General features: G+C 36.4%; 1 protein-coding gene, 1 long non-coding RNA gene and 1 pseudogene across 3 annotated transcripts; 1 reads left to right on the forward strand and 2 right to left on the reverse strand.

Moving 5' to 3' along the window:
- Nucleotides 1-2,802: 2,802 nt before the first annotated feature.
- On the reverse strand, nt 2,803-5,706 carry LOC121795814 (annotated as a pseudogene).
- A 10,888-nt stretch (nt 5,707-16,594) lies between these two features.
- LOC121803471 lies at nt 16,595-18,752 on the reverse strand. The gene is made up of 2 exons (XR_006051016.1): nt 18,615-18,752; nt 16,595-16,867 (listed from the first exon to the last, which is right to left on the reverse strand). It is a non-coding gene; the product is annotated as an uncharacterized LOC121803471 (long non-coding RNA).
- A 3,265-nt stretch (nt 18,753-22,017) lies between these two features.
- LOC121804358 (cyclin-dependent kinase inhibitor 7-like) lies at nt 22,018-23,113 on the forward strand. Of its 2 annotated transcripts, none has more exons than XM_042203854.1 (4): nt 22,018-22,326; nt 22,392-22,435; nt 22,516-22,624; nt 22,809-23,113. In XM_042203854.1, exons 1-4 carry the CDS (start codon nt 22,295-22,297, stop codon nt 22,879-22,881), a joined length of 258 nt encoding a protein of 85 aa, XP_042059788.1. In that variant the 5' UTR covers nt 22,018-22,294; the 3' UTR covers nt 22,882-23,113. The 2 variants fall into 2 exon arrangements, with proteins under 2 accessions (XP_042059788.1, XP_042059780.1); XM_042203846.1 differs by having other exon boundaries at nt 22,032-22,326; nt 22,511-22,624.
- The last annotated feature ends 716 nt before the right edge of the window (nt 23,114-23,829 follow it).

The following is a 23,829-nucleotide window of genomic DNA, read 5'->3' on the forward strand; positions in this document are numbered from 1 at the left end:
AATTAGTAGGATGGGTGACTTTTTTTATACTTTACTTTCTCTTTTATCTATCATACTTTATCTCATCTCCTAATTTATTCAATAATATCATTTTTCTTAAATCTCATTCCCAAAAGAAATCAATCAGTTGTGACAGGACACAATATATAGTTTTATACTCCATTAGAACGTGATAGTAATAAATTAGTTGAATGTAAAGCCCACTTACTAAAAATGGAAAAAGTAAATGGATCATTTAATTGTGGACACCCAAAATGGCAAAAAATGTCATTTAATGATAGATGGAGGGAGAGCTTCGTTCATCCATTATCAGTAGTTATGACAATAGACGATACAACTTTAAATTATTGGTTAGAGCATCCCCAAGGAGGGAAGATATATAGAAAATGTATATCATCGATTTACCTTCTTAAAAAGTGAATCATATCCTTCCAAAAAGTAACAAACTCCAAATGGAAAAGTATATAGAAAGGTAAACTATTTTATAAAATAAAAAATAGTGCAAGATGCATTAAAAAATATAAAAATATAATACCTTCTCAAATGTCTTCCCCTTTGGAGAATGATTTTAATGAAAAGAAGGCAAATATGATAGTTATAAGATTTTACCTATTCATTAATTGAGAGTTAAAGATATCTCTTTAAAATGGAAAAAAAGGTATAATACCTTATCAAATACATTTCCATTTACCTCTCTTCGTTAGAACCTCTCCCCTTGGAGATGCTTTTATAGATAGATAGACTGATAAGGCTAATTTCATGCATTGATTAAGGGGTTAAATTCATGCATTTACGGGGCCTAACTCATCTTTTTAAGCCAGGTGTGTAGAAAATTCGCCAGGTCCAGGAAGAAGAGAAGGACGTTTGCATGGCGCAAGGAAATGGCGATAAAAGTGAGCATTGTGGAAAAATGACCAGACGGAGGAGATCAAGAGGTTGAAGGGCAGAACGGAGATTTCTGCGAAAGCTTCTAGAAGATCAAACCCGCACATATATAAGGAGGAGAGCATGCATTTTAAAAGGGGGGATGAAGAGAGTTATCGAGGGAGGACTTTAGACAGGGAGCTCTCATCTCTCGGCACTTTTGGCTCTCTTAGCTCACTCGCCATACTCTACACACTTGTTTTATTGGGAACTTGAGGGGTTTTCGGGTTTCAATTGCTGTTACGTAGTTGGGTAACACCGTCCTTGAAGAGGGCGAAGATACAATTTATTGCTTTCGTTTTAGTTTGTTATCGTGGATTTCACCGAGCTTCGCCGTTCGAAGCTCGGCTCTGTTTTCTGTTGAATTTCCGTTGTCTATGCAATTTTCTGTTTCTGAATTTACCTTGCTGCTGTTGCTTTCGATTATGGATGCAATTGATTTTGAATTTATCATAGTTACTGAACTGGATGTTTGATTTCTGCATTGGTTTACTGAGTTTGAGTGGAAGTATTGGAAGTTTGTGTTGATCGGAGCAGATCTGTTGAATCGAAAGTTATGGAGTTGATTTTGTTGGTTGTTGGGTTCGGAATGCTTGGATCCGGAGTGGATTGAGCATCCGACGTCTGGATCTGAAACAGAGTTGATCGTGGTTGATGCCTAGTTTACGTGTTTTCGTTTCATTCCGTCTAGTATATGCAGATCTGTTTTATTTCCGGCTAATAGCAAGTTTCCGACGTCCGCACTTTTACATTCTGTTTGAATCTGGAAATGTGCTCTGTTTTCTTCATGTTCACGTGTGATTCAGGTAATGAAATGCAGGTAGTTGTTAGTTAAATCCTTAGTTTGTTATTTGCAGCTTTTATTCCGTACTTGCTGTTTCTGGACTATGGTCCCCACTGTTTACTCACTTTCTGTCTAGCTAGATTAGGAAGCTATGCTCGGTCCAAGAAGTTAGTTTAATATCTCGCAGTTATGAGGAAGTTCGATGTCAGCATGATGTTTTCAGTTTCCTAGGTCTAGTGTTTAATTCGTTCGTAGGTCTAGTAGTAGTTTTACCTCAACCGAAATTTGCGTGGCAGCAGCCATTCACCATTTCCAAGGTCTTCTAAATGCTTTCTTACGCATCCATCTTCGTGGGATCGATCCCTGCTTCCATGTACTAATTCATAGTATAGCGGGTTGAGGGTTTTGAACGCGGAATCAGTGTGTCCAACGAGATATCCTCTGAGTTCCTAGACCTCGTGATCTAGCGGATTCTCTGGATCTGAGAAGCTTGACCTAGCATTAAAAGCACACATGTTCCAGATCCGAGTTTCATAGACAAAACAAAAGATTTAGTATTTGAAAAACTAAATGGTTAATCAAGTTAAAAATTCACTAATTCATCAAAATAAACAGCGGACTAGCTTAATAATCGTTTATGTAGTCAATTTCTAAAATAGCCTCAAAATGGAGAGAGTTTGTATTTTTATTTTTAGCATAACATGCTGAAAATTTTGGACTGAATAAGTTAATACTCCCTCCGTTTTCTAAAAATAGCAACTCTTTCCATTTTAGTCCGTTCTTTAGAAGTAGCAACTTTTAAACTTTCTATTTTAGAAAATCTTTGCATCCCTATACATCAATTTATTTACCACTTATACCACTACAATTAACAACTTAAAGTGGACCTCATGATCCACTAACATTAATTCAATTACTTTTCTCTCTCTCTTACTTTACTAATTTTTCCCTCTCTCTCTTACTTTACCAAATTGTGTATTAAAACCCGTGCCGTTTCAAACCTCCCTATTTACGAAGGGTGTATTCTAATTTACCAAATCTCCAATTGTTTTGTAAATTTGTCGAGATAAAGCTTAAATTTTAAAATGATCAGCTTTAGCCAAACCAAATCATACCTGTCTAGGGAAAGGAAGACGAGTAGAAGCAATAAAACAATGGCCAAAATTTTGTCAAGGGGAGAAGCCCTGCTGCTACCTTGCCTAACTGAATCAATCAACAAATAAATAAAGCTAAGCTAAACGCGCTATACATACATACATTGCACCTCACGTCACATATCTACCTTGTAATCGTCTTCTAGGAAATGTTCATAACGCGTTCCCTTCAGTGTCCTCTCAACCTCCTCCCAGTTTTCAATCTGAGAGGATAAGGCTCCTTTGTGTATCTTCACTTGTCGACTACTTAGGTTTCATTGTGGAACCTTCAAGAACTCTTGAACATCCACCAGTTTCTGAAAAAAAGAAGAGGAATTGAAGCAAGCATTTGAAACGTAGGAAATACAATGCATATTCTCTACCACAAGCCTTACTGTTTGGTTGGTTCTTATGTTCTCGTAGTAGAGGATTATATGTCGAGTGCTGTTAAAATACTGCAATGATCTCGTAACCAGGTCTTCCACTTGCTCGAGATCAGGTATAAGCAGCTTTGTATCTATAGTTGGTTTGTATCTAGCCAGTATCTCAGCCTGCACCAGTTTAAATATATTTAGGATCTACAATGCCCCTTCGTTTTATTACTAGGGAGAGACAGAGAGGGGGAGAGAGAGAGACCTCCTAGGTGGAGTGCACATGAGATTTATGTGACTCAATCAGAGGCTTGGCTTTCTGGTCATAAGAATTTCCAAGTATGGAAACCATACGACGTAAGAAATTCCTCCTGAAAAGTAAAATTGTTGAGACACCTTTGGAGTTGAAGTAGTCAGTTATTTCTTCATGATGCTGCATCAATCCCTTCAACAAGCCTTACAACGTCAGAAATATGTTGTTTGCTTTGTTCTTCTGTACACTGGAAATCATTTACAGAGTGTAGGACCGTGAATAAGTGTAATTTATTTGCTGGACACATAAACGGAGTGCTTTTCAGGCAAAAAATACAGTCCTAGCAGGCCAAGACCTAAGCAAAACTGCATAGCAAATAAAAAACAAGATAGGAAACAGGGTTAGTCGTAATGAATAAGCATCACTTAGTTGGTTAGTCGTAATGAATAAGCATCACTTAGTTGGGACTTGGGGTGGTTTTTTTGTCTCTAAGTAAAATCCTTTGGATTCACTCGTCAAAGAAGACACGAGGTTTTCTTACTAGCGCAATTATGAATCTTGAAGGCATCCAGTTCAGATTCTTCATTCGTCAGTCTTTGATGCATATGAGTCACGTGACTAACCTCTCCCACCCACCCTCAAAATAATATAAACATAAACAGACAAACTATATGGCCAAGAGCCATTGAAGCGAAAATGTCAAATACACATGATGCTGATCATGATGTCTAATTGAGTGATTTGGTACAGAAAGAGGGCAGCAAGTCCTTGTCATTGAATCATTAATATGAGAGGTAATCATAATTATGTTTATAATCTATAATAGGCAGCAACTCCCTGTCTTTTTACTATGATTACAATTTCAATTCTATAGTTGACAGAAAATACAATCTGCCCTCTTAAATGTGGTGCAGATCATGCTACAGTAAACAGAATGCCAAGAACCCCCAACTCTAACTGTAGTTTGTACATAGCTAAAAACAAAAATATGAGATGCAACATTGTTAGTTTAGACAATAAAAGCTTCCTAACCTGGTTGAGCATCCACTTGAGCCCAACAGCAGCTGTACATTCATTCTTTGACGCACTCGAATGCCAGTCAAGATTATATACTCGGTCCAAAGTCTCCAGAATTGTCGATATGTTACTCCTCCGGACCTTCACTGAGAATATCTCCCCTTTGGAGCTTATGTTGACATGGCTGTTCAACAGCGTCTCAAACCACCCGCTCCCAGACCTCTGCATGGACAGAATTGCAAAGTATCGAACAGGATTGCACGCACATTCCTCCCTATCAATCAGAAACAGTTACAGATGTCCACCCGGATAAAACTATAATCAATCTAACCTGGTGAAAGTGTTTGGCTTGGGGAAATGAACATAAGGCTTCTCAGAAGGTAGGATATGATCTTCGGCTTCTCCACACGGCTTTTGTACGACACGAATGCTGGGAGAAGAACTTCCAGCTGAACGTCCACCAATTTGGCTAAGACAAGTTGAGCATATGTAAATACTAGATGCCACTGCGATAATCAAAACCACCATCCTCAATACCAGGGGTTTTTTCTTAGAAGGTCTGATAATCATCAAGCTATCCTGAAATTTTAGGAATTCATTCAATATCATTACATCAAATAAAGTCCAATCCACTGCTAAAAGTAATGAGGCCACAAATTAGACATTTCGATAAAATTAGGTCACAAATTCAGCAGCAGAAAATTTCCATCTTCAAATTGAATTAACAGCAAAAGAGCCCCATTTGAATGAAATTACATGGTAAGATTGATGATAACATTTATTTAAAAAAAAAAACAGAATCTTGAGTGTTTCAAAATCCGGTTATTAACAGAGGAAACAAAAATAGGGGGAAATAGAACATCATACCAGGGCGTCTGCCATTAGTTTTGTGTTTACGGCCAAAAAAGGGCAGCTCAGATTGAATCAGCACCATTTTCCTATCAGCATATTCATACTGCGCTTTCTTCTTGCTCCACTAATTCACTCTCGACATGCAACAGCACATATATAATTACAGATTGACATGTGTATCTATAGCTAGAGAGAGAAGGACAGTGGTGTGGACTTTTTCTCGTGAAAATCACAATGATGATGTGCCTGTAATTATAAAGACCGTTGCCACGCACCCTTTTCGATGTTGTTTCTTACAAGATTTTCCCAAAAGTTTGAATATACGCTAATAAAGTACGATGGCGATGACGGAAGGAGGATTGGGTCGGTGCATATCCACACTCGACCCGACTCTGAAACCTAAAATGAGGTATATATATGGAATTTTACTTTTATTTTTTAGGGGATTTTATATTGTACAACTTTGTTACAAAAGTGAAAGCTACTCACCGCAACTTTGGAAGAATGGCGTGAATGAGAATTAGCTTAAGTGATAAAATTGAGACATTGTAAAACTCATTTTAGTACATGGTTAGATGTATTATTTAATCAAGTAATATTACAATGTCACTAGAACGTGAAATTTCATAATTAGACGTATTATTCCCTATAATTACAATAAATCCTATGGACAGTATAATCGGTTAGTTAACTTGAAAATGTTTAATTAGTTCATTTACATTTTAGAGCTATCAACTTCAATAATAAAATGAAGAGGTTTGGCAATCAACAACATTAATTAGGAATGGGTAGGTTTGACCTCGTAATTAAAAGGGACATGGAGAATTAAACACGACACTTATGTAGTCTACAGTAAAGCAACTCCTGAACTAGTATAATTTTTATCTTTTTTAAATGAGAAATTTCGGAATAATGGGTTAAATTCGCTAACCTTTCGTAATTAGGGATTCAATTCGCTGGCCTTTTGTAATTTAGGATCGAGGCATGCGTATTCTCCAGAATAAGGGATTTGTGATATTATATCTTATTTATTTTCTTTTTTATTATTATTTCCTTCTAATCATTTATTAATTGCCTAAATTACCCCTTCAAATTTTTACCTAAATTCTATTTCATAAAAATTTCAGCTGACCTAAATTCTATTTAATAAAAGTTTCACCTAAATTCTATTTAATAATAGTTTTGGCGCCGTCGGTTGATGATCAGGGTATTAGCTTGGCCTATCCTAATGGTGAAAGTGATAGCCATATTGGAATCAGTGTATTAACTCTCGAATTTGCTGCTACGAGAATTTATACGTGACTGTAAATTCATACGGTAAATTATTCTTGAGTATTCACGATGATGATTTTCTTTCACCTAATTTATTTTTAACTGTCGGTGCACATAACCTAAATATATAACCTAAATTTTTGTTTGCCATGTATGTCTCAAAAGTAGAGATATTGATAGTATGTTATTGTGTTGATATTAATTTGTTTACGTAATTGGAAAATTTGACATGCAATTGTTTAAAATTTTATACAGCATAATACATATATATGCATACATTTGTTTGTTGCAGAATATATACACGTTGTTTATATATATATATATATATATATATATATATATATATATATATATATAGGGTTTTGATCTATGCAAAACTGGATTTAAATACAGAAACGCAGAACAATATCATAATTAGGGCACTTTTAGGTCATAATTAGGTAATTTGTAGGTCATGCTAACAAAGCATGACCTAAAATGATCTTAGCATGACATTAAACCCAAATATTATAATATTACCTAAAATTGCTTAATTATGACCTTCCGTGTTTTTGGTTAATTATTGACCATTAGATCATCTAATCCTAGGGCCAAGATTTGGTCTGTATTTCTGGATTTAAACACATACTTATTTTGATCATCTCCCTATATATATATATATATATATATATACATATTTGTTTGAAATTTTGTATAATTATGTTAGAAAATTTTGATATATTTAGTTCTTTTGTTAATTGGTAGGATGGATCACATATATGAAATTGATACTATTGATTGGGATAATATAGAAATTATTCCACTTGAAGAATCACAAATTGGTGCTCCTGAGAGCTTGATGGATGAAGAAACAATGTTTGCTTTTGTTGGTCTAACCTTAGAGAAACCTAGTGATGCAGTGAAGAAAATGAATTCTGATCCAATTGTTGATGAGATAATGGACATAACAGTTGATGATCATATTCCTAATGAAGAGACTGTATTTCATGATATGGAAGACCCTCCAATGGATGTTGGAACCGTATATGCGAATATGAATGATTTCAGGAGAGCAGTGAAGCAACATGCTATAAAGACTCAATTTGAACTAGGAACAGAGAAATCCAATCCAAATTTGTTCAGAGGCTTCTGCAAAGCAAAGAGTTGTCCATGGTCAATTGTTGCTAGGTTGATGAAAGAAGAAAAGCAAGTCAAGGTAATTTGTTAACTTGTTAATAATGTGTACTGTTAATGTAGTTAATATATTTGCTAATTTTAATTAGCCCATTTCCTGACAAGTCTAAGTGGCCTAGCATGGACCTTGGCCTCAAGGTGTTGCCTCCCTTGCATAAACGAGCTCCAGGGAGACCGAGGAAAAATAGAATACCAGGATGCTTGGAAGGTAAGGGAAACAAATCTAGGACAAAAGGAATGTGGCAGGTCCAATGTATGCAATGCAAAGAATTTGGTCATAGGGAATCATCAGCTAAATGTATTTTTAATGGAACAAAGAAAAGGTAATTACTTGGAGTTGCATCTTACTCTTTATTTTATTATCCCAATCTTATTTTTGTTTTATTTACTTGAGTTGCAGGAAGAGTCGTGCAAAGGGACGACCTTTAGATGGGATGCATGCCAGTGCATGCCAAAGGCAGGAGGCCGTTGAAGAACCAATGAGGTACGAAGAATTAACTGTGTATAATTTGTAGTTTGGGCCAACTGTTTTTTATATACTGACATTAGTATAAAAAATTTTCAGCCTAGTAGATTGCAGCATAGAGGTAGTGGAAAGCATAAACCTAGAAGAAAATACAGTAAAAATATGTGCGAAGAAGAAGCTCACTCCAAGGAAGCCAATTTAGTGATCATGTATTTTGAGGAATTATGCTTTTGAAGAACATGTTCATGGATGATCTATGCTTTTGTGGAAGTATTTTCTGAAACTATAATTTTGTGGAAGTATTTTCTGAAACTATGATTTTTTTTTGAAGTATTTTGTGAAATTATGATTTTTTGAATTCATTGTTGTTTCAGACAGCCTACACCCAAGAAATTTTGTAACGTAAACACAAACCACTGTAAGCATTGTTAACTCACTACTAAGCTAGATAACAATGCAATATTAGAAGATTGCCTCTGTAGTGTATGGTTCAAAAATGAAACTAGATAATTCTGAGTAGTGTAATGCGTTTGGAATGCTAAAATGATTGACGTAACAGTTCACATAAGTCTTAGAATTCTAAGATAATGAACGATGAGTTTGTGATGCTATAAAGTAAATCTTAACGGATGGGTATGGCGATTGAATGGTCAAGAATTTACAGTCACATATAAATTATCGCAGCAGCAAATTCGAGAGTTAATACACTGATTCCAACATGGCTATTAATACCCTAATCATCAACAGACGGTGCCGAAACATTTATTAAATAGAATTTAGGTCAGCTGAAATTTTTATGAAATAGAATTTAGGTAAAAATTTAAAGGGGTAATTTAGGCAATTGATAAATGATTAGAAGGAAATAATAATAAAAAAGAAAATAAATAAGATATAATATCACAAATCCCTTATTCTGGAGAATACGCATGCCTCGATCCTAAATTACGAAAGTCCAGCGAATTGAATCCCTAATTACGAAAGGTCGGCGAATTTAATCCCTTATTCCGAAATTTCTCTTTTTAAATCTACTCAGAATACCCGGAGCGGATCACCTCCCCTACATGCTACACCATATGCTACTCCACCAATAAAATAGTGACATGTATTTACTCTTTAAAATATTAAAAAACAAGCAAAATCCTAGGTGGCACCTTCTTCCCAAAATCGTATATACTATCGCGGACACTTCATCTTCATTTTCACTGAATTATTATCTCATCTTTGAACAAGTCCAATTCATTTTCCAAAAGTCAACAACAGCAACTTCTTCATGATTCTCTCCCTCTTCATATTCGTTCTTTACAGCAATTTCTAACTCACAATTCCTTCTCAAATTTGACACAACCTCCTGCACTTCTCTCTCTCGACCAGAATTCCTCGAATTAGTGAAATCTCCGCCTACTCTCTTATTTTTTTTCTTGCGCCGTCAACCTCTAGCTCTCGGAGTTCACCCGCCAGTGTCGTCCGTTCACGCTTCTATCCGGTCACAGTGCCGCCTCCGTCGCCGGCGTCCAGCAGCTGTCGCCGCCGCTGCCGTCCCCTATTCCTCTCGTCTTTCTCTCATTCTATCACTGTCCCAACCGAACAGCAACTCCAATTCGTCGCCCCGCACACGCTGCCGCCTGGTCCTCCGTCGTGCAGCACTGCTGTTCACCCCGGTCCAGCCACCACTGCTCCACCGTCGCACTCTCTAAATCTCCAACCAACCCGGCGGTGCACCAGCGGGGGGGGCAGCAAGCTGCAGTCCGAAGCGTCTAACTTCCCGAGAGCAGACCGAAACTTAGGGATTGCGATAGGTCGGGGAGGAAGTCGTAGTTGGTTGCGGCAAGGAGGGCGAGCTTCCTGATGTTGACGACGGACTGGATGGGGATATCTGTGAGATGAGGTGCCGGAAGAAGAATCCGAGCAACCAGTCATGCGGCAGTGGGAAAAGTGGCTGCCATTTGGTGGAGATCGAATCGCCGGTGGCGATTTACAGGGTATCCGACAGGTGTTGGAGCTTATAGGCGGGGACAAGTAAAGGGAACGAGAGAGAGGCAGAGGTGGCCAGGTGATCGGGGATTCCGGTGGCTAGCAACTAGTAGTGATGCTCGGAGGCATCGTGGTGGTAGTGCTGCTTTGGATTTTCCAGCGGCGTCATTTTGATGTTTAAGAGGTCGGATTACATTATCAGTAAAAAAAGGAAGATGAATGCGTTGACAATATTTTGGGAAGAAGGTGCCACCTAAGATTTTGCTTGTTTTTTAATATTTTAAAGAGTAAACACATGTCACTATTTTATTGGTGGAGAAGCAAATGGTGTAGCATGTGGGGGAGGTGATCCGCTCCGTAGAATACCAGTTATAAGTTTGACCTTGTTGGGTAAAAAGCAACCTTAGAGTGTCCACAATGGTGGCCTTCAAAGGCCACCAAATGTAGCCCGGCCACCATTCGTGGCTCTCTTGTGGCCTTCACAATGGTAAAAGTCAAAATTATAACAAAAATAACAAGGGCCACCAAATGTGGCCCTTTAAAAAAATATTTAATTTATTTTCTTTTTTAATGTTATTTTTTAATTTAACTATATTAATTTTTTGTAGACTAATAATTTGAGATCTAACATAATTTAATAAAGTTACGAATTATAGATAAATTTTCGTCGTATTTTTTATAGGGGAAAATTCTACAACGAAATTTTTTAAAAAACACAACATAAAAAGATAAAAAAACGTCACCGCTAACTACTTGGTGGCGTCATCAGAATCTGGCACATCTTCTTCACCTCCTCCACCGCCGCCGACACCGGCCCCACTGCCGCTTGCTTCGCCCGTCGCCGACCCATCGGAGAAGCCCAACTTCAACCTCAACCTAAGAATGAGGTCGTAGTACATCATCTTGGTGATAGGGTCTGTTGACTTCTCGTACAAGGACAAGTTATCCTGGAGTTGCTTCATCATCTGCACCTCCAGTGTTTGAGTCAACGCCGCGGTCGGTGGTGAAGGGTGCGGTGTCGCCGCGCTCGCCCGAGAGACTTGGGAAGCGGATCTAGCTTCCCGGATGGCGGATTGTTGGCCCTGCGGGCGCTGGCGCCTCGACATTATCGAGGGGGGGCTCATCCCTCACATCGTCATTCAGGTCGAATGCACGTGAGTCGGTACCACTACTGTAGGTGCCGTCGGCCCCGATTTTTGTCCACTTCCCAGTAGGACCGGTCTCATCGTCGCAGATCGCCTTGAATTGAGGGGAGTCTCGGAGAAGCATGTATTCATTCCAGTAGGTGAACTTGGGCCAGCTTTCAGTATTAAACAACTGATACGATAACGCCCGTATGTCGGCTTCGCTGCGGCCGCTTTCGGCATTCTGGAGCTGTCTCTCGTAAATGTTCCTGAACCTCTTCACAACTCTACTGATCCGGCCGAACTTCTTCCGGATCTGGCCTTCATCACGTCCGGCACTGCCTTCTGGTTTGAAGCTGTTGTACACCGTCAGGACGCGCCTCCAGAAGCAAATGTCGGTCTGATCCGTGCCGATGACCGGATTCGTCGTGACCGCCTCCCAAGCCCGCGCAACAGCGAGGGATTCGTCGTCGTTGTACATCTCGCCCCGCCGATCACCACCGCCTCGGCCACCGTCGGTGGCCGGCTCTCTGTCTCCGCCTCGCCCGCCGCCGGTGGGGGCCTCCATCTCCACACTACCGGATGTCGGGGTCTCCGGTGTACCCATCAACTGTTCCCATGTGAATCTATCAGATTCAGACAGAGGAGACGGGGAGTATTGGAATTGCTGGGACGGGTTGTTGATCGCGTCCATATTCGGTCGGTAGTCCCCGAACCCCGATGGTTGGCGAACCAAGTTCCTCTGCTGGGATGGCTGGACCCGGAATTGGGGCGAGTGCGGACTCCACGTCTGATTGGGGAAGTTGCCGTATCCCGAGTCTTCATACCCAGGGGGAATTACCATCTCCACCTTGCATTTTTTGTAGTGTTTGAGAGTGTAAAATGAAGGGATTGGAAGTGTAGAATGAAGTGAAAAAATGGAAATGGGAGTGTATATTTATAAAAAAAATTCGAAATTAAAAAAAAAATTATTTGCCGCGGCCCAGCCGCGAAACGCGGCTCGATGCAATGGATGGCCGCGGCTCACACGGCTCAGCCGCGTGAAGGCCGCTGCCGCGGCTCAGCCACGTCTCTCGCCCTAGGGCCCCGGCTCTCGGCCTCTGCAATGGGGGGCCGCGCACCGAGCCGCGGGCCGCTGCTCCCTCATCGTGGACACTCTTATAATCTTGTTAAATGCGAATAAATTTTTATTAATAATATAATACAGCATAATCATCTTATATATGTTATGTGTAATCAACTGTAGTCGTATACAATATAATTTCATGCATAAATTGCTGATCACAAAAAAAATATGGTCGTGAAAAGTGTAATTCATTAATTGAAATTTAAGTTTAGCTATCCATCAAAAAATAAAAACTAAAGTCCATTCTTGTACAAATAATTGTAAATTTTTGAAATTTTGATATGCATAGAAAATTTGACTCAAAAAGTGATATTTAGGTTCTAGATAGGCTTCGTCTATAAAATAGGTAAACCACTTTTGACGCTTATTTAATTTGAGGATATGTATTTTTGTAAATTAACTAGTGTCAAGTTGATTTACTAACAAAGTCGCAATAATTACATTAAGCTGTGATTCAAATCATTCAACGACTTAGTTTCAAATCTTAAATTTATAAATTCACTCGATCACTCATTTATGTTCAATTCACTTATAGATCTTGCATTACTCTAATCTCTTATCATTATCATTATAATCTAAAAAATTACTGATGGCTGTGTAACTTCAGTCGGCCTTTTTTTACCAACAGGTTAAACATACGTATAAAAGTACAAAGGAGAATGAACGCAACCACACAAAGTAAATTAATCGAAAGCTAAAGAAGGACAAAGGAAAAAAAATAATTTCAATTGATTGGCCACATTTGCAAGCAATTGAGGTTTTTGCATCTAATACGCTTTTCAGCCAACAAGAAAATCTGTAATCCGTTTTTGTGTCACATATAAAATTGATTAAATTAGACTGCGTTTTTGTGATTACCCCGTCCTCTCAAACACTTAACAAATTTCTACTTAGAAAAAGCCATATTAGAATATTTTTATTTTTACTATACCCATTGTCAATTTTAATATAATCATAAATTTCGAAAAATACTACTCCATATGCTTAGGATTTTCAAGAAAATCTCGTAAATCAGTACGCAAGCATCAGATTTTATATGGGGATAAATAAAGTAAGGGTGCTTTCAATCTATTGTTATTTTGGTACTATTTGTTACTCGTTCCGTCCAATAAAAATACGTATACTTAAAATTAATGTATAATTGATAAAGTAAGATAAATAAAAAATTAATATATAATTGATAAAGTAAGATAAATAAAGAGAATGGTAGTTAAAATAGTGTTAGTAGATAGTGAGACTCACATTATTATAAGTGTTTAATTAGTATCATGGTGAGCCATAGTGACATGGAGTATGTTGTAAATAGATTGATGTATATGGGTAATGAGTTTTGGACAATTTTTCATAAATAGAAATGCTCATATTTTTATGAGATAGACGGAAATGGAAAGTGTACATATTTCAAATGAGAAAACAGAAAACACACTGACGAATTTCTAAAGACGGCGAGTTTTCAGTACAAACTATATGTGTAGTGAACTAGTGATTCGGTATTAAATAGTACTTTCGTCATCCCTTAAAAATATGAATTATTTTCTTTTTAGTATGACCTTTAAAATTATGAATTTTTTAATTAATTTAGAAAAAAAAATTCTCTTTAGTGAAGACTCATTCTCTACTAATAATATTTCAATCATTTTTTCTTTGATCTTTTTCTTATTTTACAAATTATGCGTTAAAATTCTGTCTCTTCAAAAGTTCATACTTACGAGGGATGAAGGGAATATTAAATATTGAAGAATCACATGCTACTTTGATTTTTATCTGGAGGGTATTCATATGTACAATTAAGTGCATGTTTGGTAGACATTGATGTATACAGGTCATTACACTAAATACTTGTTAAACAGAAAACTAGTAACATCCATACGATTTTGTTCATCTAATGGCTGAAATTTGTGCCACATGGATTTTATTTAATTATTTTTTAATAAAAGAGGACATTGTTGGGAGTGTTTTTTTGCAACGGTTATCCACTTCCTTAATTTTCTCCATTAAGTTTAGTAATTATATTTTCTAATATATTTTCCATAATTAATTCTTCCCTCCTCCATCTTTACGGTTTACATTGCTGCAGAACACAAAATTTAACTACAAATCGTCTTGTACAATTTTGAGAAGTTACTATCAATTTTCATGAATCGTCTTACAATTCAACTGTAATTTGTTGGGTACAATTTGAGAAGTTGCCATCGATTTCCATGAATCGTCTTACAAATCAACTGTACTTCGTCTGCTACAATTTGTCTACTACAATTTTGAGAAGTTACTATCGATTTCCATGAATCGTCTTATAATTCAACTGCAATTCGCCTACTAAAATTCGTTCCTATGAATCGATACAAAATTTTCAACTTTTACAACATGTGTTCGTTTATATAATGTACAACTTGTGTTCATGTAATGTAGATAACCTGAGTCATGGTCAACTCAATATATTGTAGAAAATAATGTACGAATTTTGTGCTTTAATGTAGATTTACCTTTGTCATGATGTTGATTACTTAGTCACTAATGTTCGTAGAATTTATACTGATTGTAATGTACAAATAAAGTCGTTTCATGTACATGTCTTTTAGTGAGCAATGTAGATTTTTATTTGTTCGCTAAGGACCGGAAGTTAAATTCATTCCCCAAGGGTTTAACAGTCCATGAGGCTAGGGTGTAGTACCGACTCAGTAAAACAACGTTGACGAAGGGCAAGAAGTTAGAGTCATTCCCCTAATTAAGGTTAGCTTATCCATTGGGGTATTGTATAGTACCCACCAATTCCTGTAAGGAACCCCAATGGCTCCAACTTAGATCTCATCCCCTGGGGTTAAACAATCCATGAGGTTATGGCATTATATCAACTCATACGTCAAAGTTCATGTTTCAGTTCATATTTGCTGAATTCATACAGTAAATAATGTACCAATAGTATCTAATAATGTACATTTGTAATAGTGAATAATGTACAGATTGAAGAGAATAATGTTGAAAGGAACTTGAATTCATGCCCTTTGGGTTTAGCAATCAATGTGGCTAGGTTGTAGTACCCACTCACAAACGAAACCACCACCAAGGGCAGAGAGTTTGAATCATTCCCTTTGGGTTTAGCAACCCATGGGGCTAGGGTATAGTACCACCACATGAATTAAATTTCATTTTTTAATGTGTTTTAGATTCTACAGTAAATAATGTACCAATAGTATCTAATAATGTACATTTTTATCAGTGAATAATGTACAGATTGAAGAGAATAATATTGAAAGGAACTTGAATTTATGCCCTTTGTGTTTAGCAATCCATAGGGCTAGGTTGTAGTACCCACTCACAAACGAAACCATCACCAAGGGCAGAGAGTTTGAATCATTCCCCTTGGGTTTAGCAACTCATGGGGCTAGGGTATAGTACCACCACATGAATTAAATTTTATTTTTTAATGTGTGTTTTAGATTTGGTACAGTAAATAATGTACCAAAATTTTCTAATAATGTACATTTGTATAGTGAATAATATACAGATTGAAGAGAATAATGTTGAAAGGAACTTGAATTCATACCCTTTGGGTTTAGCAATACATGCGGCTAGGTTGTAGTACCAACTCACAAACGAAACCATCACCAAGGAAGGAAGTTTGATTCATTCCCATAGGGTTTATCAATCCAAGAGCAGACCGCTTCGATAGTGTAGGACATGTGGTGCGATGTGACATCATTATTCGAGATAATATCCAGAAAAAGATATGGATATGGGCAAGGAGAAGTGTAAGGAGAAGAAGAAATCTAGATATTTTTCCTTTTGTTTTCCAAACATATTGTTCCTAACGGCTGCTTTGACATCTACATTATTTAGTATTGAATGATTACATTATTAATGAGTTTTCGTACATTATTCACTAGTGAATGACTACATTAGGTATGTACATTATTCGTTTACGTTGTGCATGACCACGTTATTTACTATTAAATGACTACATTATTTATGAGTTTTCTTACATTATTTATGAGTTTTCTTACATTATTTATAAGTGAATGACTACATTAGTTATGTCTTGTATGTACATCTTCCAATCATTCTATTACAATGGTACATTACTATTCAAGATGCGTTACATTATTGTTCCCTATATATACATTGCCAACATACTTAACTATTAATGTATGCATTTTTATATAATTAATGTATTATTCATACAGTAAGTAATGTATAATTACCCAATCCACACAAAACTATCATTAATGTACAATAGTTATAAACAATGTAAACATGAATATTATAAACAATGTAAACGCTTTGGCGCGGCAGCACGCTCAGCCTCCCTATCCGCAGTCATTTCCTCCCTAAATTGGGGTATAAATGAAAGTGGAATGTCTTCATCAAAGTCATCATCGAAGTCGGCCGCTGTCCACTTTGATTCTAATAAGACAAGCGTACATTTATTAGTCCAGATGTAAATTGAATGTCTAATAACACAACTTATTAATGCAGAATAAGGATTGTACAGACCGAAATAATCGATGTAATATGATGCTTCAAATTAGAAGACTTGATTGTACACATAAAACTGAATAATGTATCAATGCATAGGTAATCAATGTACACATTAAATCCTTACACAAATACATTACTTTATTATTACGCATTTACATTAAATGCCACTTTTGTACAGTACTTACTGTAAGCAATCCAAAACACACATAAAAATATGAAACTCAATGCATGTGGTGGTACTATACCATAGGGGAATGATTCAAATACCCTACCATTGGTGATAGTTTCGTTTTGTGAGTGGGTACTACAACCTAGCCCCATGGATTGCTAAACCCAAAGGGTATGGATTCAACTCCCACCAAACGTTAAATCCTTACATAAGTACATCATTTAGCACTACACATGTACATTAAATGCCAATTTTCGTACATTATTTACTGTAAATAATCGAAAACTCACATAAAAAAAATGAAATCTTATTAAAATAATGTACATAATAACCTAGATAATGTATCACATACATAGTATAATATAATGAGATAATGTACACTTTACAAACATATAATGTACAAAATTTTATTTTGTATTGATGCACAATTACAAAAGAATACTCAGTGTTATGCCACCAATTTATCGTTTCAAGAATAAATTTTGTAATGTACAAACTCAGACCACTGTAAATAGGTATGTTGTTGTCAACAAAATGAACAATAAGATGACTACCCATGTAGATTTATCATCAAGAGACATCAAGAGCGCACGATTCAATACGAAGCACAATTGAGTAGTTTCTAATGTAGATTTATCATCAAAACATTAATATTTGGTGAAAAAACAAAGAAATACCCAATGTACAAAAATCAACAACATACGAAGCAATTAGAGAGCAAAACACATACAATTACTGAAGAACAAACTTCTAATTGTAAAACCCAGATTTTTAGAGTTGAAATTTACCAGAAATCCGACCCTTTTATACAACCGTCGAATAACGGTTCACCGAAATTGAAATCATCACATTACACTCGAAGAACACTCTGAAGTTGGTCTGCTATTGAAATAATGTACAGTTTCAGTCTAGTTGACGGCGAAAAAAGGGCGTGATTTCGGTTTCATTGTGAGATTTGGCGCCGTCTAGGGTTTGGGGGGGAGAGAGAGACTGGAATTAGAGTTGAATTGACGGAGAGAGAGGAGAGAGATTGGGTTGTGAAATCGTCGCTCAAATTAATTTTGCTGAAATATAGGAACCGCAGTTTTGAAACTGCTACAGATTTTTGTGTGATACCAATTTTGCCCCGATTGTGACACCCTCTACTCGACCGGTGACCGGTTAAATAGGAGATGCCACAATTTCAGTACCATAAATATATGGAGTACACACTAATCGGGATATTTTCTTGAATTACATAATAACTGAATAAATCCCAAAACATAACAAACATCCTCCTCAACATTTCGATTCTACCCAGTTTTCCATGATAGAGTTCTATAACCTTGTCTTAAGTGATCAAATTAAGCATATGCTAAACCAAAATTCACGTTTCCATTGATTAATTCAAGAAATAAACCATTCCCCTATGTAAATGTATCAAAACTGAAATGCTACAATCTGTGCATTCAACATTCTATCGCATTACATGTTATAAAAAAGAAGCTAGAATCGAAGAGATACCTCGACAATGTTTTGGTTTAGTGATTACTTCGTCTCTTTGCCATCAAACCTGAAATTTGGAGAAGAAAGTTGCTATGGAGTAAATGGTGGGAGTGACCGTCGAAATATGCAGAGAAAAATTGAAAGAAAAGAGTGACATTTTTCTTCCCTTTCCTTTCAATTAGCTTCTAGCTATTATAATAATATATGGTATTAAACTAAGACAAGTGGCACCGTTTAACTATTACACACGTTAATTATTTTTTTTTTCTAGATTTCTCCATTAGCTTCTAAGCTAAACTTTTTCAATCCAATCCATATCCCAAAATACATACTATTGTTTCATGCCTTATTTTTATAAGGTGGAAGAATTTAATTCAATTTATGAAAAATAAAAACATACCCATATGTATAAGACTCCCTTTTTTTTACTCAATTCCAGTCACATTATACTCATATAATATAATACATCAATTTATTTCTTTTACGGAGTACAATTTTGTGATAATAGATAAAAACGTCGGACAACTTATAATTTCTAATAATATTTCTATTCATTCCAATCATAATTCTTAATTCTCATAATTCTAGTCTTATAAAATATACTATTTAGTAATTGTTATTATTATTTTCAATATCAAATTATTCACCGAGATTTAATTCTCTGCTTTTGAATTCGGAATAGCAATTCCATCTCGGCCGATTTTTAGGGTGTTACTGTTACCCCGATAATGTACGAAAATGGTCGAATAATGTAGCTCGGGTGATTTAAATCACATCCATTCAATCCATCTATCCTATGGCTGTGATTTGTGTTGTGTATAACACTAAAGGGGTGTAAGGACCTTAATGCACCCCTTGGTAGACATGTTAAATTAACACAAGATAATTAATTAAGATGAGGCTTTAAGATAAGAATAATATATCTCACTCTTTTGACCTACTCCATCCGTCCATGAAAAATAAGGCACTTTGTGAATGACACGAGTTTTAATTTAGAATTGGTAAAGTAAAAGAGAAGGGAAAAAAGTAAGTGAAAAATAGTGTTAGTGGAATGTGAGGTCTATATTATTAGTAAGAGAGAAGAGAAAAAAGTAAGAGAGAATTTGTTGAAAACTTTCATTTTTTGAATGTTCCCTATTTTTCGTGGACAACCAAAAATGACATATATGCCCTATTTTTCGTGGACGGAGGGAATATTAAATAATCTACCTTTTTGAACTAATTTGCTTCCGGCCTCAGTAGGCCGAGATGGGCTTTGATGACCTAACATGACCTTATTTTATCTACAAAGAGCCAAATAACTCATATAACTCTGAGCTTAATTTTCATTCTTAGCCTTCGTATTGAGCCTATCTATATGAAATTATCTAGAATATTATGAGGCTTCATGACGTGATATCGAATTCTAAAATTTAGGAAGTGTATTTGCATTGACAATTTAAAATTGAACATAATAAGGTAGCAGTAATTGTACGATGTCGAGAATAATAGAACAGCTCCGGCCCAGAGATAAAAATGGCTTCTGAACAATGTTTTAAAAACTGAACCGGTGGATGAACCGGCATAGCTACCGGTTCACGGTTCACGGTTCAACTGGTCTGACCGGTTGAACCACTGATCGAGCCGGAATACTGTAACATCACTCATAATATATATTTAATGCAATATATAATACAAAAATAATTAAAATAATGTCAATAATAAAAAAATGACATTATAATACATAAGTTTGGTGTATTCACAACATGCAATGTCAATAATCCTTCAATATATGAAGAAAACTCACTCCTATATAATAACATTAAGTGGATGATAAAATAAAATTGTAAAAAAGTTAATTAATATTTAGTGAATAATAAATATAATTAAATCTATTAGTATACATTAAGAATTTAAAATAATAAATTAATTTATAACAATATACAATTAAAAACGAATAAAATTGGGTTTATAATATACAACTAAGAAAAGATGTAAGAAGATTTTTTTTTCATATTATTATATTTTTTCTAAATAGAAACTGTTATCAAAACATAACTCTATAACTTAGTGCATACTCAATAAAAAAAATAAGGAGTAAAAAACATTGTGAGTAAAGTATGGCAGGTTTTAATTAAAAAAGAATAAAGAGTAAAAAACACATCTAATTAAGAGAATAATTAGAATAGATATAGGAATATTAAGTGTCCCACATCGAAGAGTAAAGACTGATTCATAGCTTGGAAGTATTATAAAAGGAGGACCTCGATCAGATTATAATTATGCATAATTGCGCATTCAAAATAAAGTATCAAATTTGAACCGGTTCAACCAGTTACTGATTTCTGGTCAGACCGGGCTGCTTGAATGGTTTAAAACGGTTCAATGTGTGAGCGGTTTAAATGGTTTATAATCGCACTGGACTCAGTGCCGGTTCGCGGCAAATCGGTTGACCGCGTTGTCCTGTCCGGTCCGGTATCAAAAACAATGCTTCTCAAAGACATTCGTGGGAGACTGGGAGTAAATCCTGACACAACTATTTCTGGAGGGTCACAGGTCCCAATAATAATATCTCCTAATTTAATATACTAATTTTTTATTTACAATTACTAGTATTCTCTCGTGATATTAGTATTGTATAGATATACCAGCGTGTAACAAAATTAACGGAAATTTGAAAAAGTAATTCAACTCCATTACGGTTGCGATTTGAGAAACTTTATTGTCATTCCTTGTAAAGGCATCTTTGGGTATCCACTATAGGGAGCCCGCGGCTATAGCCGCGGGTTGGGGCGGAGGGAGGGCGGGCTATAGTGGAGAAGTTGTCTGCCCACGGGGCGGACACCGAAACGGGGGCGGTAGGGGGCGGACGGGCTTCAGCCGACTCCGGGGCGAGGACGCGGTGAAATGGGGGCGGACGCGGCTATACGCGGCGCCTATAGTGGCGGCACCGACAGCCGCGGCTATAGCCTATTTTAATTTTAATTTTAATTTTAATTTTAATTCTAATTACGTATAGTCGTGTTCTTTTAATTACGAATAGCCCGATAAATTTATTTATTATTACTTGAAACATTATAAAATGAAAGTTGATTATAAAATTTGAGGGCTATTGGAGGTGTCCACTATAGTGGCGGACACAAAATTTTGAGGCTATGGATAACAAAACTGGGGCTATGGACAAAAACTGGGGCGGGGCTATTAGGCGTGTCCGCCTTATAGTGGACACTCTATGACCATGTGGCTGTCACCCTAACGGAGTGAGGACCACCACAAGCGCCAACGTTACCGTCTCCGCATTCTTTCCTATTTCCCAATTCGCCCCTGCCCATCTTTGCTACAACAACTGAAGCAGTACTACTACTTCTACTAGCATTTGTTTTATTTATTTCCATAAAAAGATGGAAATATAAAAAAGGGCCTTCTAAATTTTTAAATAAGATGTTACTAGTTTCGTTTAATCCATCCGACGTTGATTTTATATACAAAGAGGAAAAGTAAATTAAGAAAGAAGGTAATATAATAAATAGAGGCAAAAGAAGGCAAATTAAATTGAGGTTTCATGGTTGGCATAGTACATAATATTCACATAGTAAAAACGAATAAGGCTGTGTCAGAATACAGATACACATACACGTATGTTTGTGTAGGTGGAGTTGAAATGCAGAAGAGAATACCTAGGGAAGAAACGCAAATAAGCTTGTACTGTGTGTTCGGAAATGCAGAATTGCCATCGTCTCCAGATCTGGAGGTAAGCTTTTGAATTTCAAATTCAAATAAGTAGTTATTGATTTCTTAAGCAATGCCGTTTTTTAGGCTGGGCGGTCCAGAAGGGAGATTCCCGCCTGCGTTAATTTTAGGTAAATAATTCAAATTCACCGTGTATGCAACTTGATTATGCAATTAGGTTTTCAAGTTCCTAATTTTTCTCGCAGTGAAGTTGTGGTGAAAGAGAAGCTAAAATCAGTGGCAAAAACGCCATCGGCGGCTGAGCTGGATGACTTCTTTACGGAGGCAGAAGAGTACGTCCAGAAGCGATTTGCTCAAAAGTGAGTAGTGCATGTTCATTGCGTGATCGAATTAGTCTTTCCAAATATGTTATGTTCCTCATTTTTCCATCTCAAAATTAAACAAACTTCTCTTTATTTTTTTTACTAATTTCAATAGCATTACACGTGCTTAATTTGGTTGATGGTGTATGCATAAAATTAGGAGTTTTACGCTTGTTTTCAGGTACAACTATGACATAGTGAAGGATGCTCCAATACAGGGAGGGAGGTACCAGTGGGTTCCTAATCCTACTTGATAATTAATTTAAAAGACGAAAGCTTTTGTTTGAGGTGGCGAAAATGAAGTGTTTGTCTTGAGAGTTTAATCGATCGCTGGTGTCTATTTTTCATTTTTGTTTCTTTGCATGTGTGCATGTGGTAGGATTGAAAACTTTGTCTCTTGCATTTAAATGAGTAGGTGAAGACACCATGAGAAGAAAAGTACCATGTAGATCGCGAACATTCATACAAATCGACAAATTCATTTTATTTAATTTGTGTCACTTCAATTCGACTCTTTGTAAGTTTAAATGTATACTCCGATGAATTCACGATCTTCTTAAGGAGTAGAAGTGGAAGAGTATTTCATCTGATAATTTAGAGCATCTCCAGTAAGACTGGACGTCAAATAGCCCTCACATAGCCTTCACACTGCCACATCATCAGCACTACAATTCTCCTGCCACATCAGCTTGCCACATCAACTGGACATCAAATAACCCTCACATAGCCTTCACACTACCTATCCACATCACTAATAACAATTATATAATTTAATTTACACTCGTATCAACATACGGAATTTAATTTACGAGACAAATACGGAAAATTCGAATAATAATATTAAAATTTCAAAAAGTACAATAATTTAAAAAAAATACATTTAAAAAAATTACATAAATTTACATAAAAACTAACGCCTTGCAATCCTCCGCGCCCACAACTCTTCAACTAAATCCTTTTGGAGTCGAATATGAGCCTCCGTCTGACGCATGTCGGCATGTGCTTGGAGGAGGGCTTCTTCATCGTGAGGTACCCCACCTCGTACGTTGGCGGTGGCGACGCCGTGGCTTGGACCGGCCTCATTATCGTCGTTGGCCCAATCAGTCAGTTGTACACCTTCATCTTCGACAATCATGTTGTGCATAATAATACAGACGTACATTATATCAGCAATGCAGTCGACATTCCACAAACGCGTTGGT

Source organism: Salvia splendens, chromosome 1 (genome assembly GCF_004379255.2).
Source record: "Salvia splendens isolate huo1 chromosome 1, SspV2, whole genome shotgun sequence".
Taxonomy (NCBI): domain Eukaryota; kingdom Viridiplantae; phylum Streptophyta; class Magnoliopsida; order Lamiales; family Lamiaceae; genus Salvia; species Salvia splendens.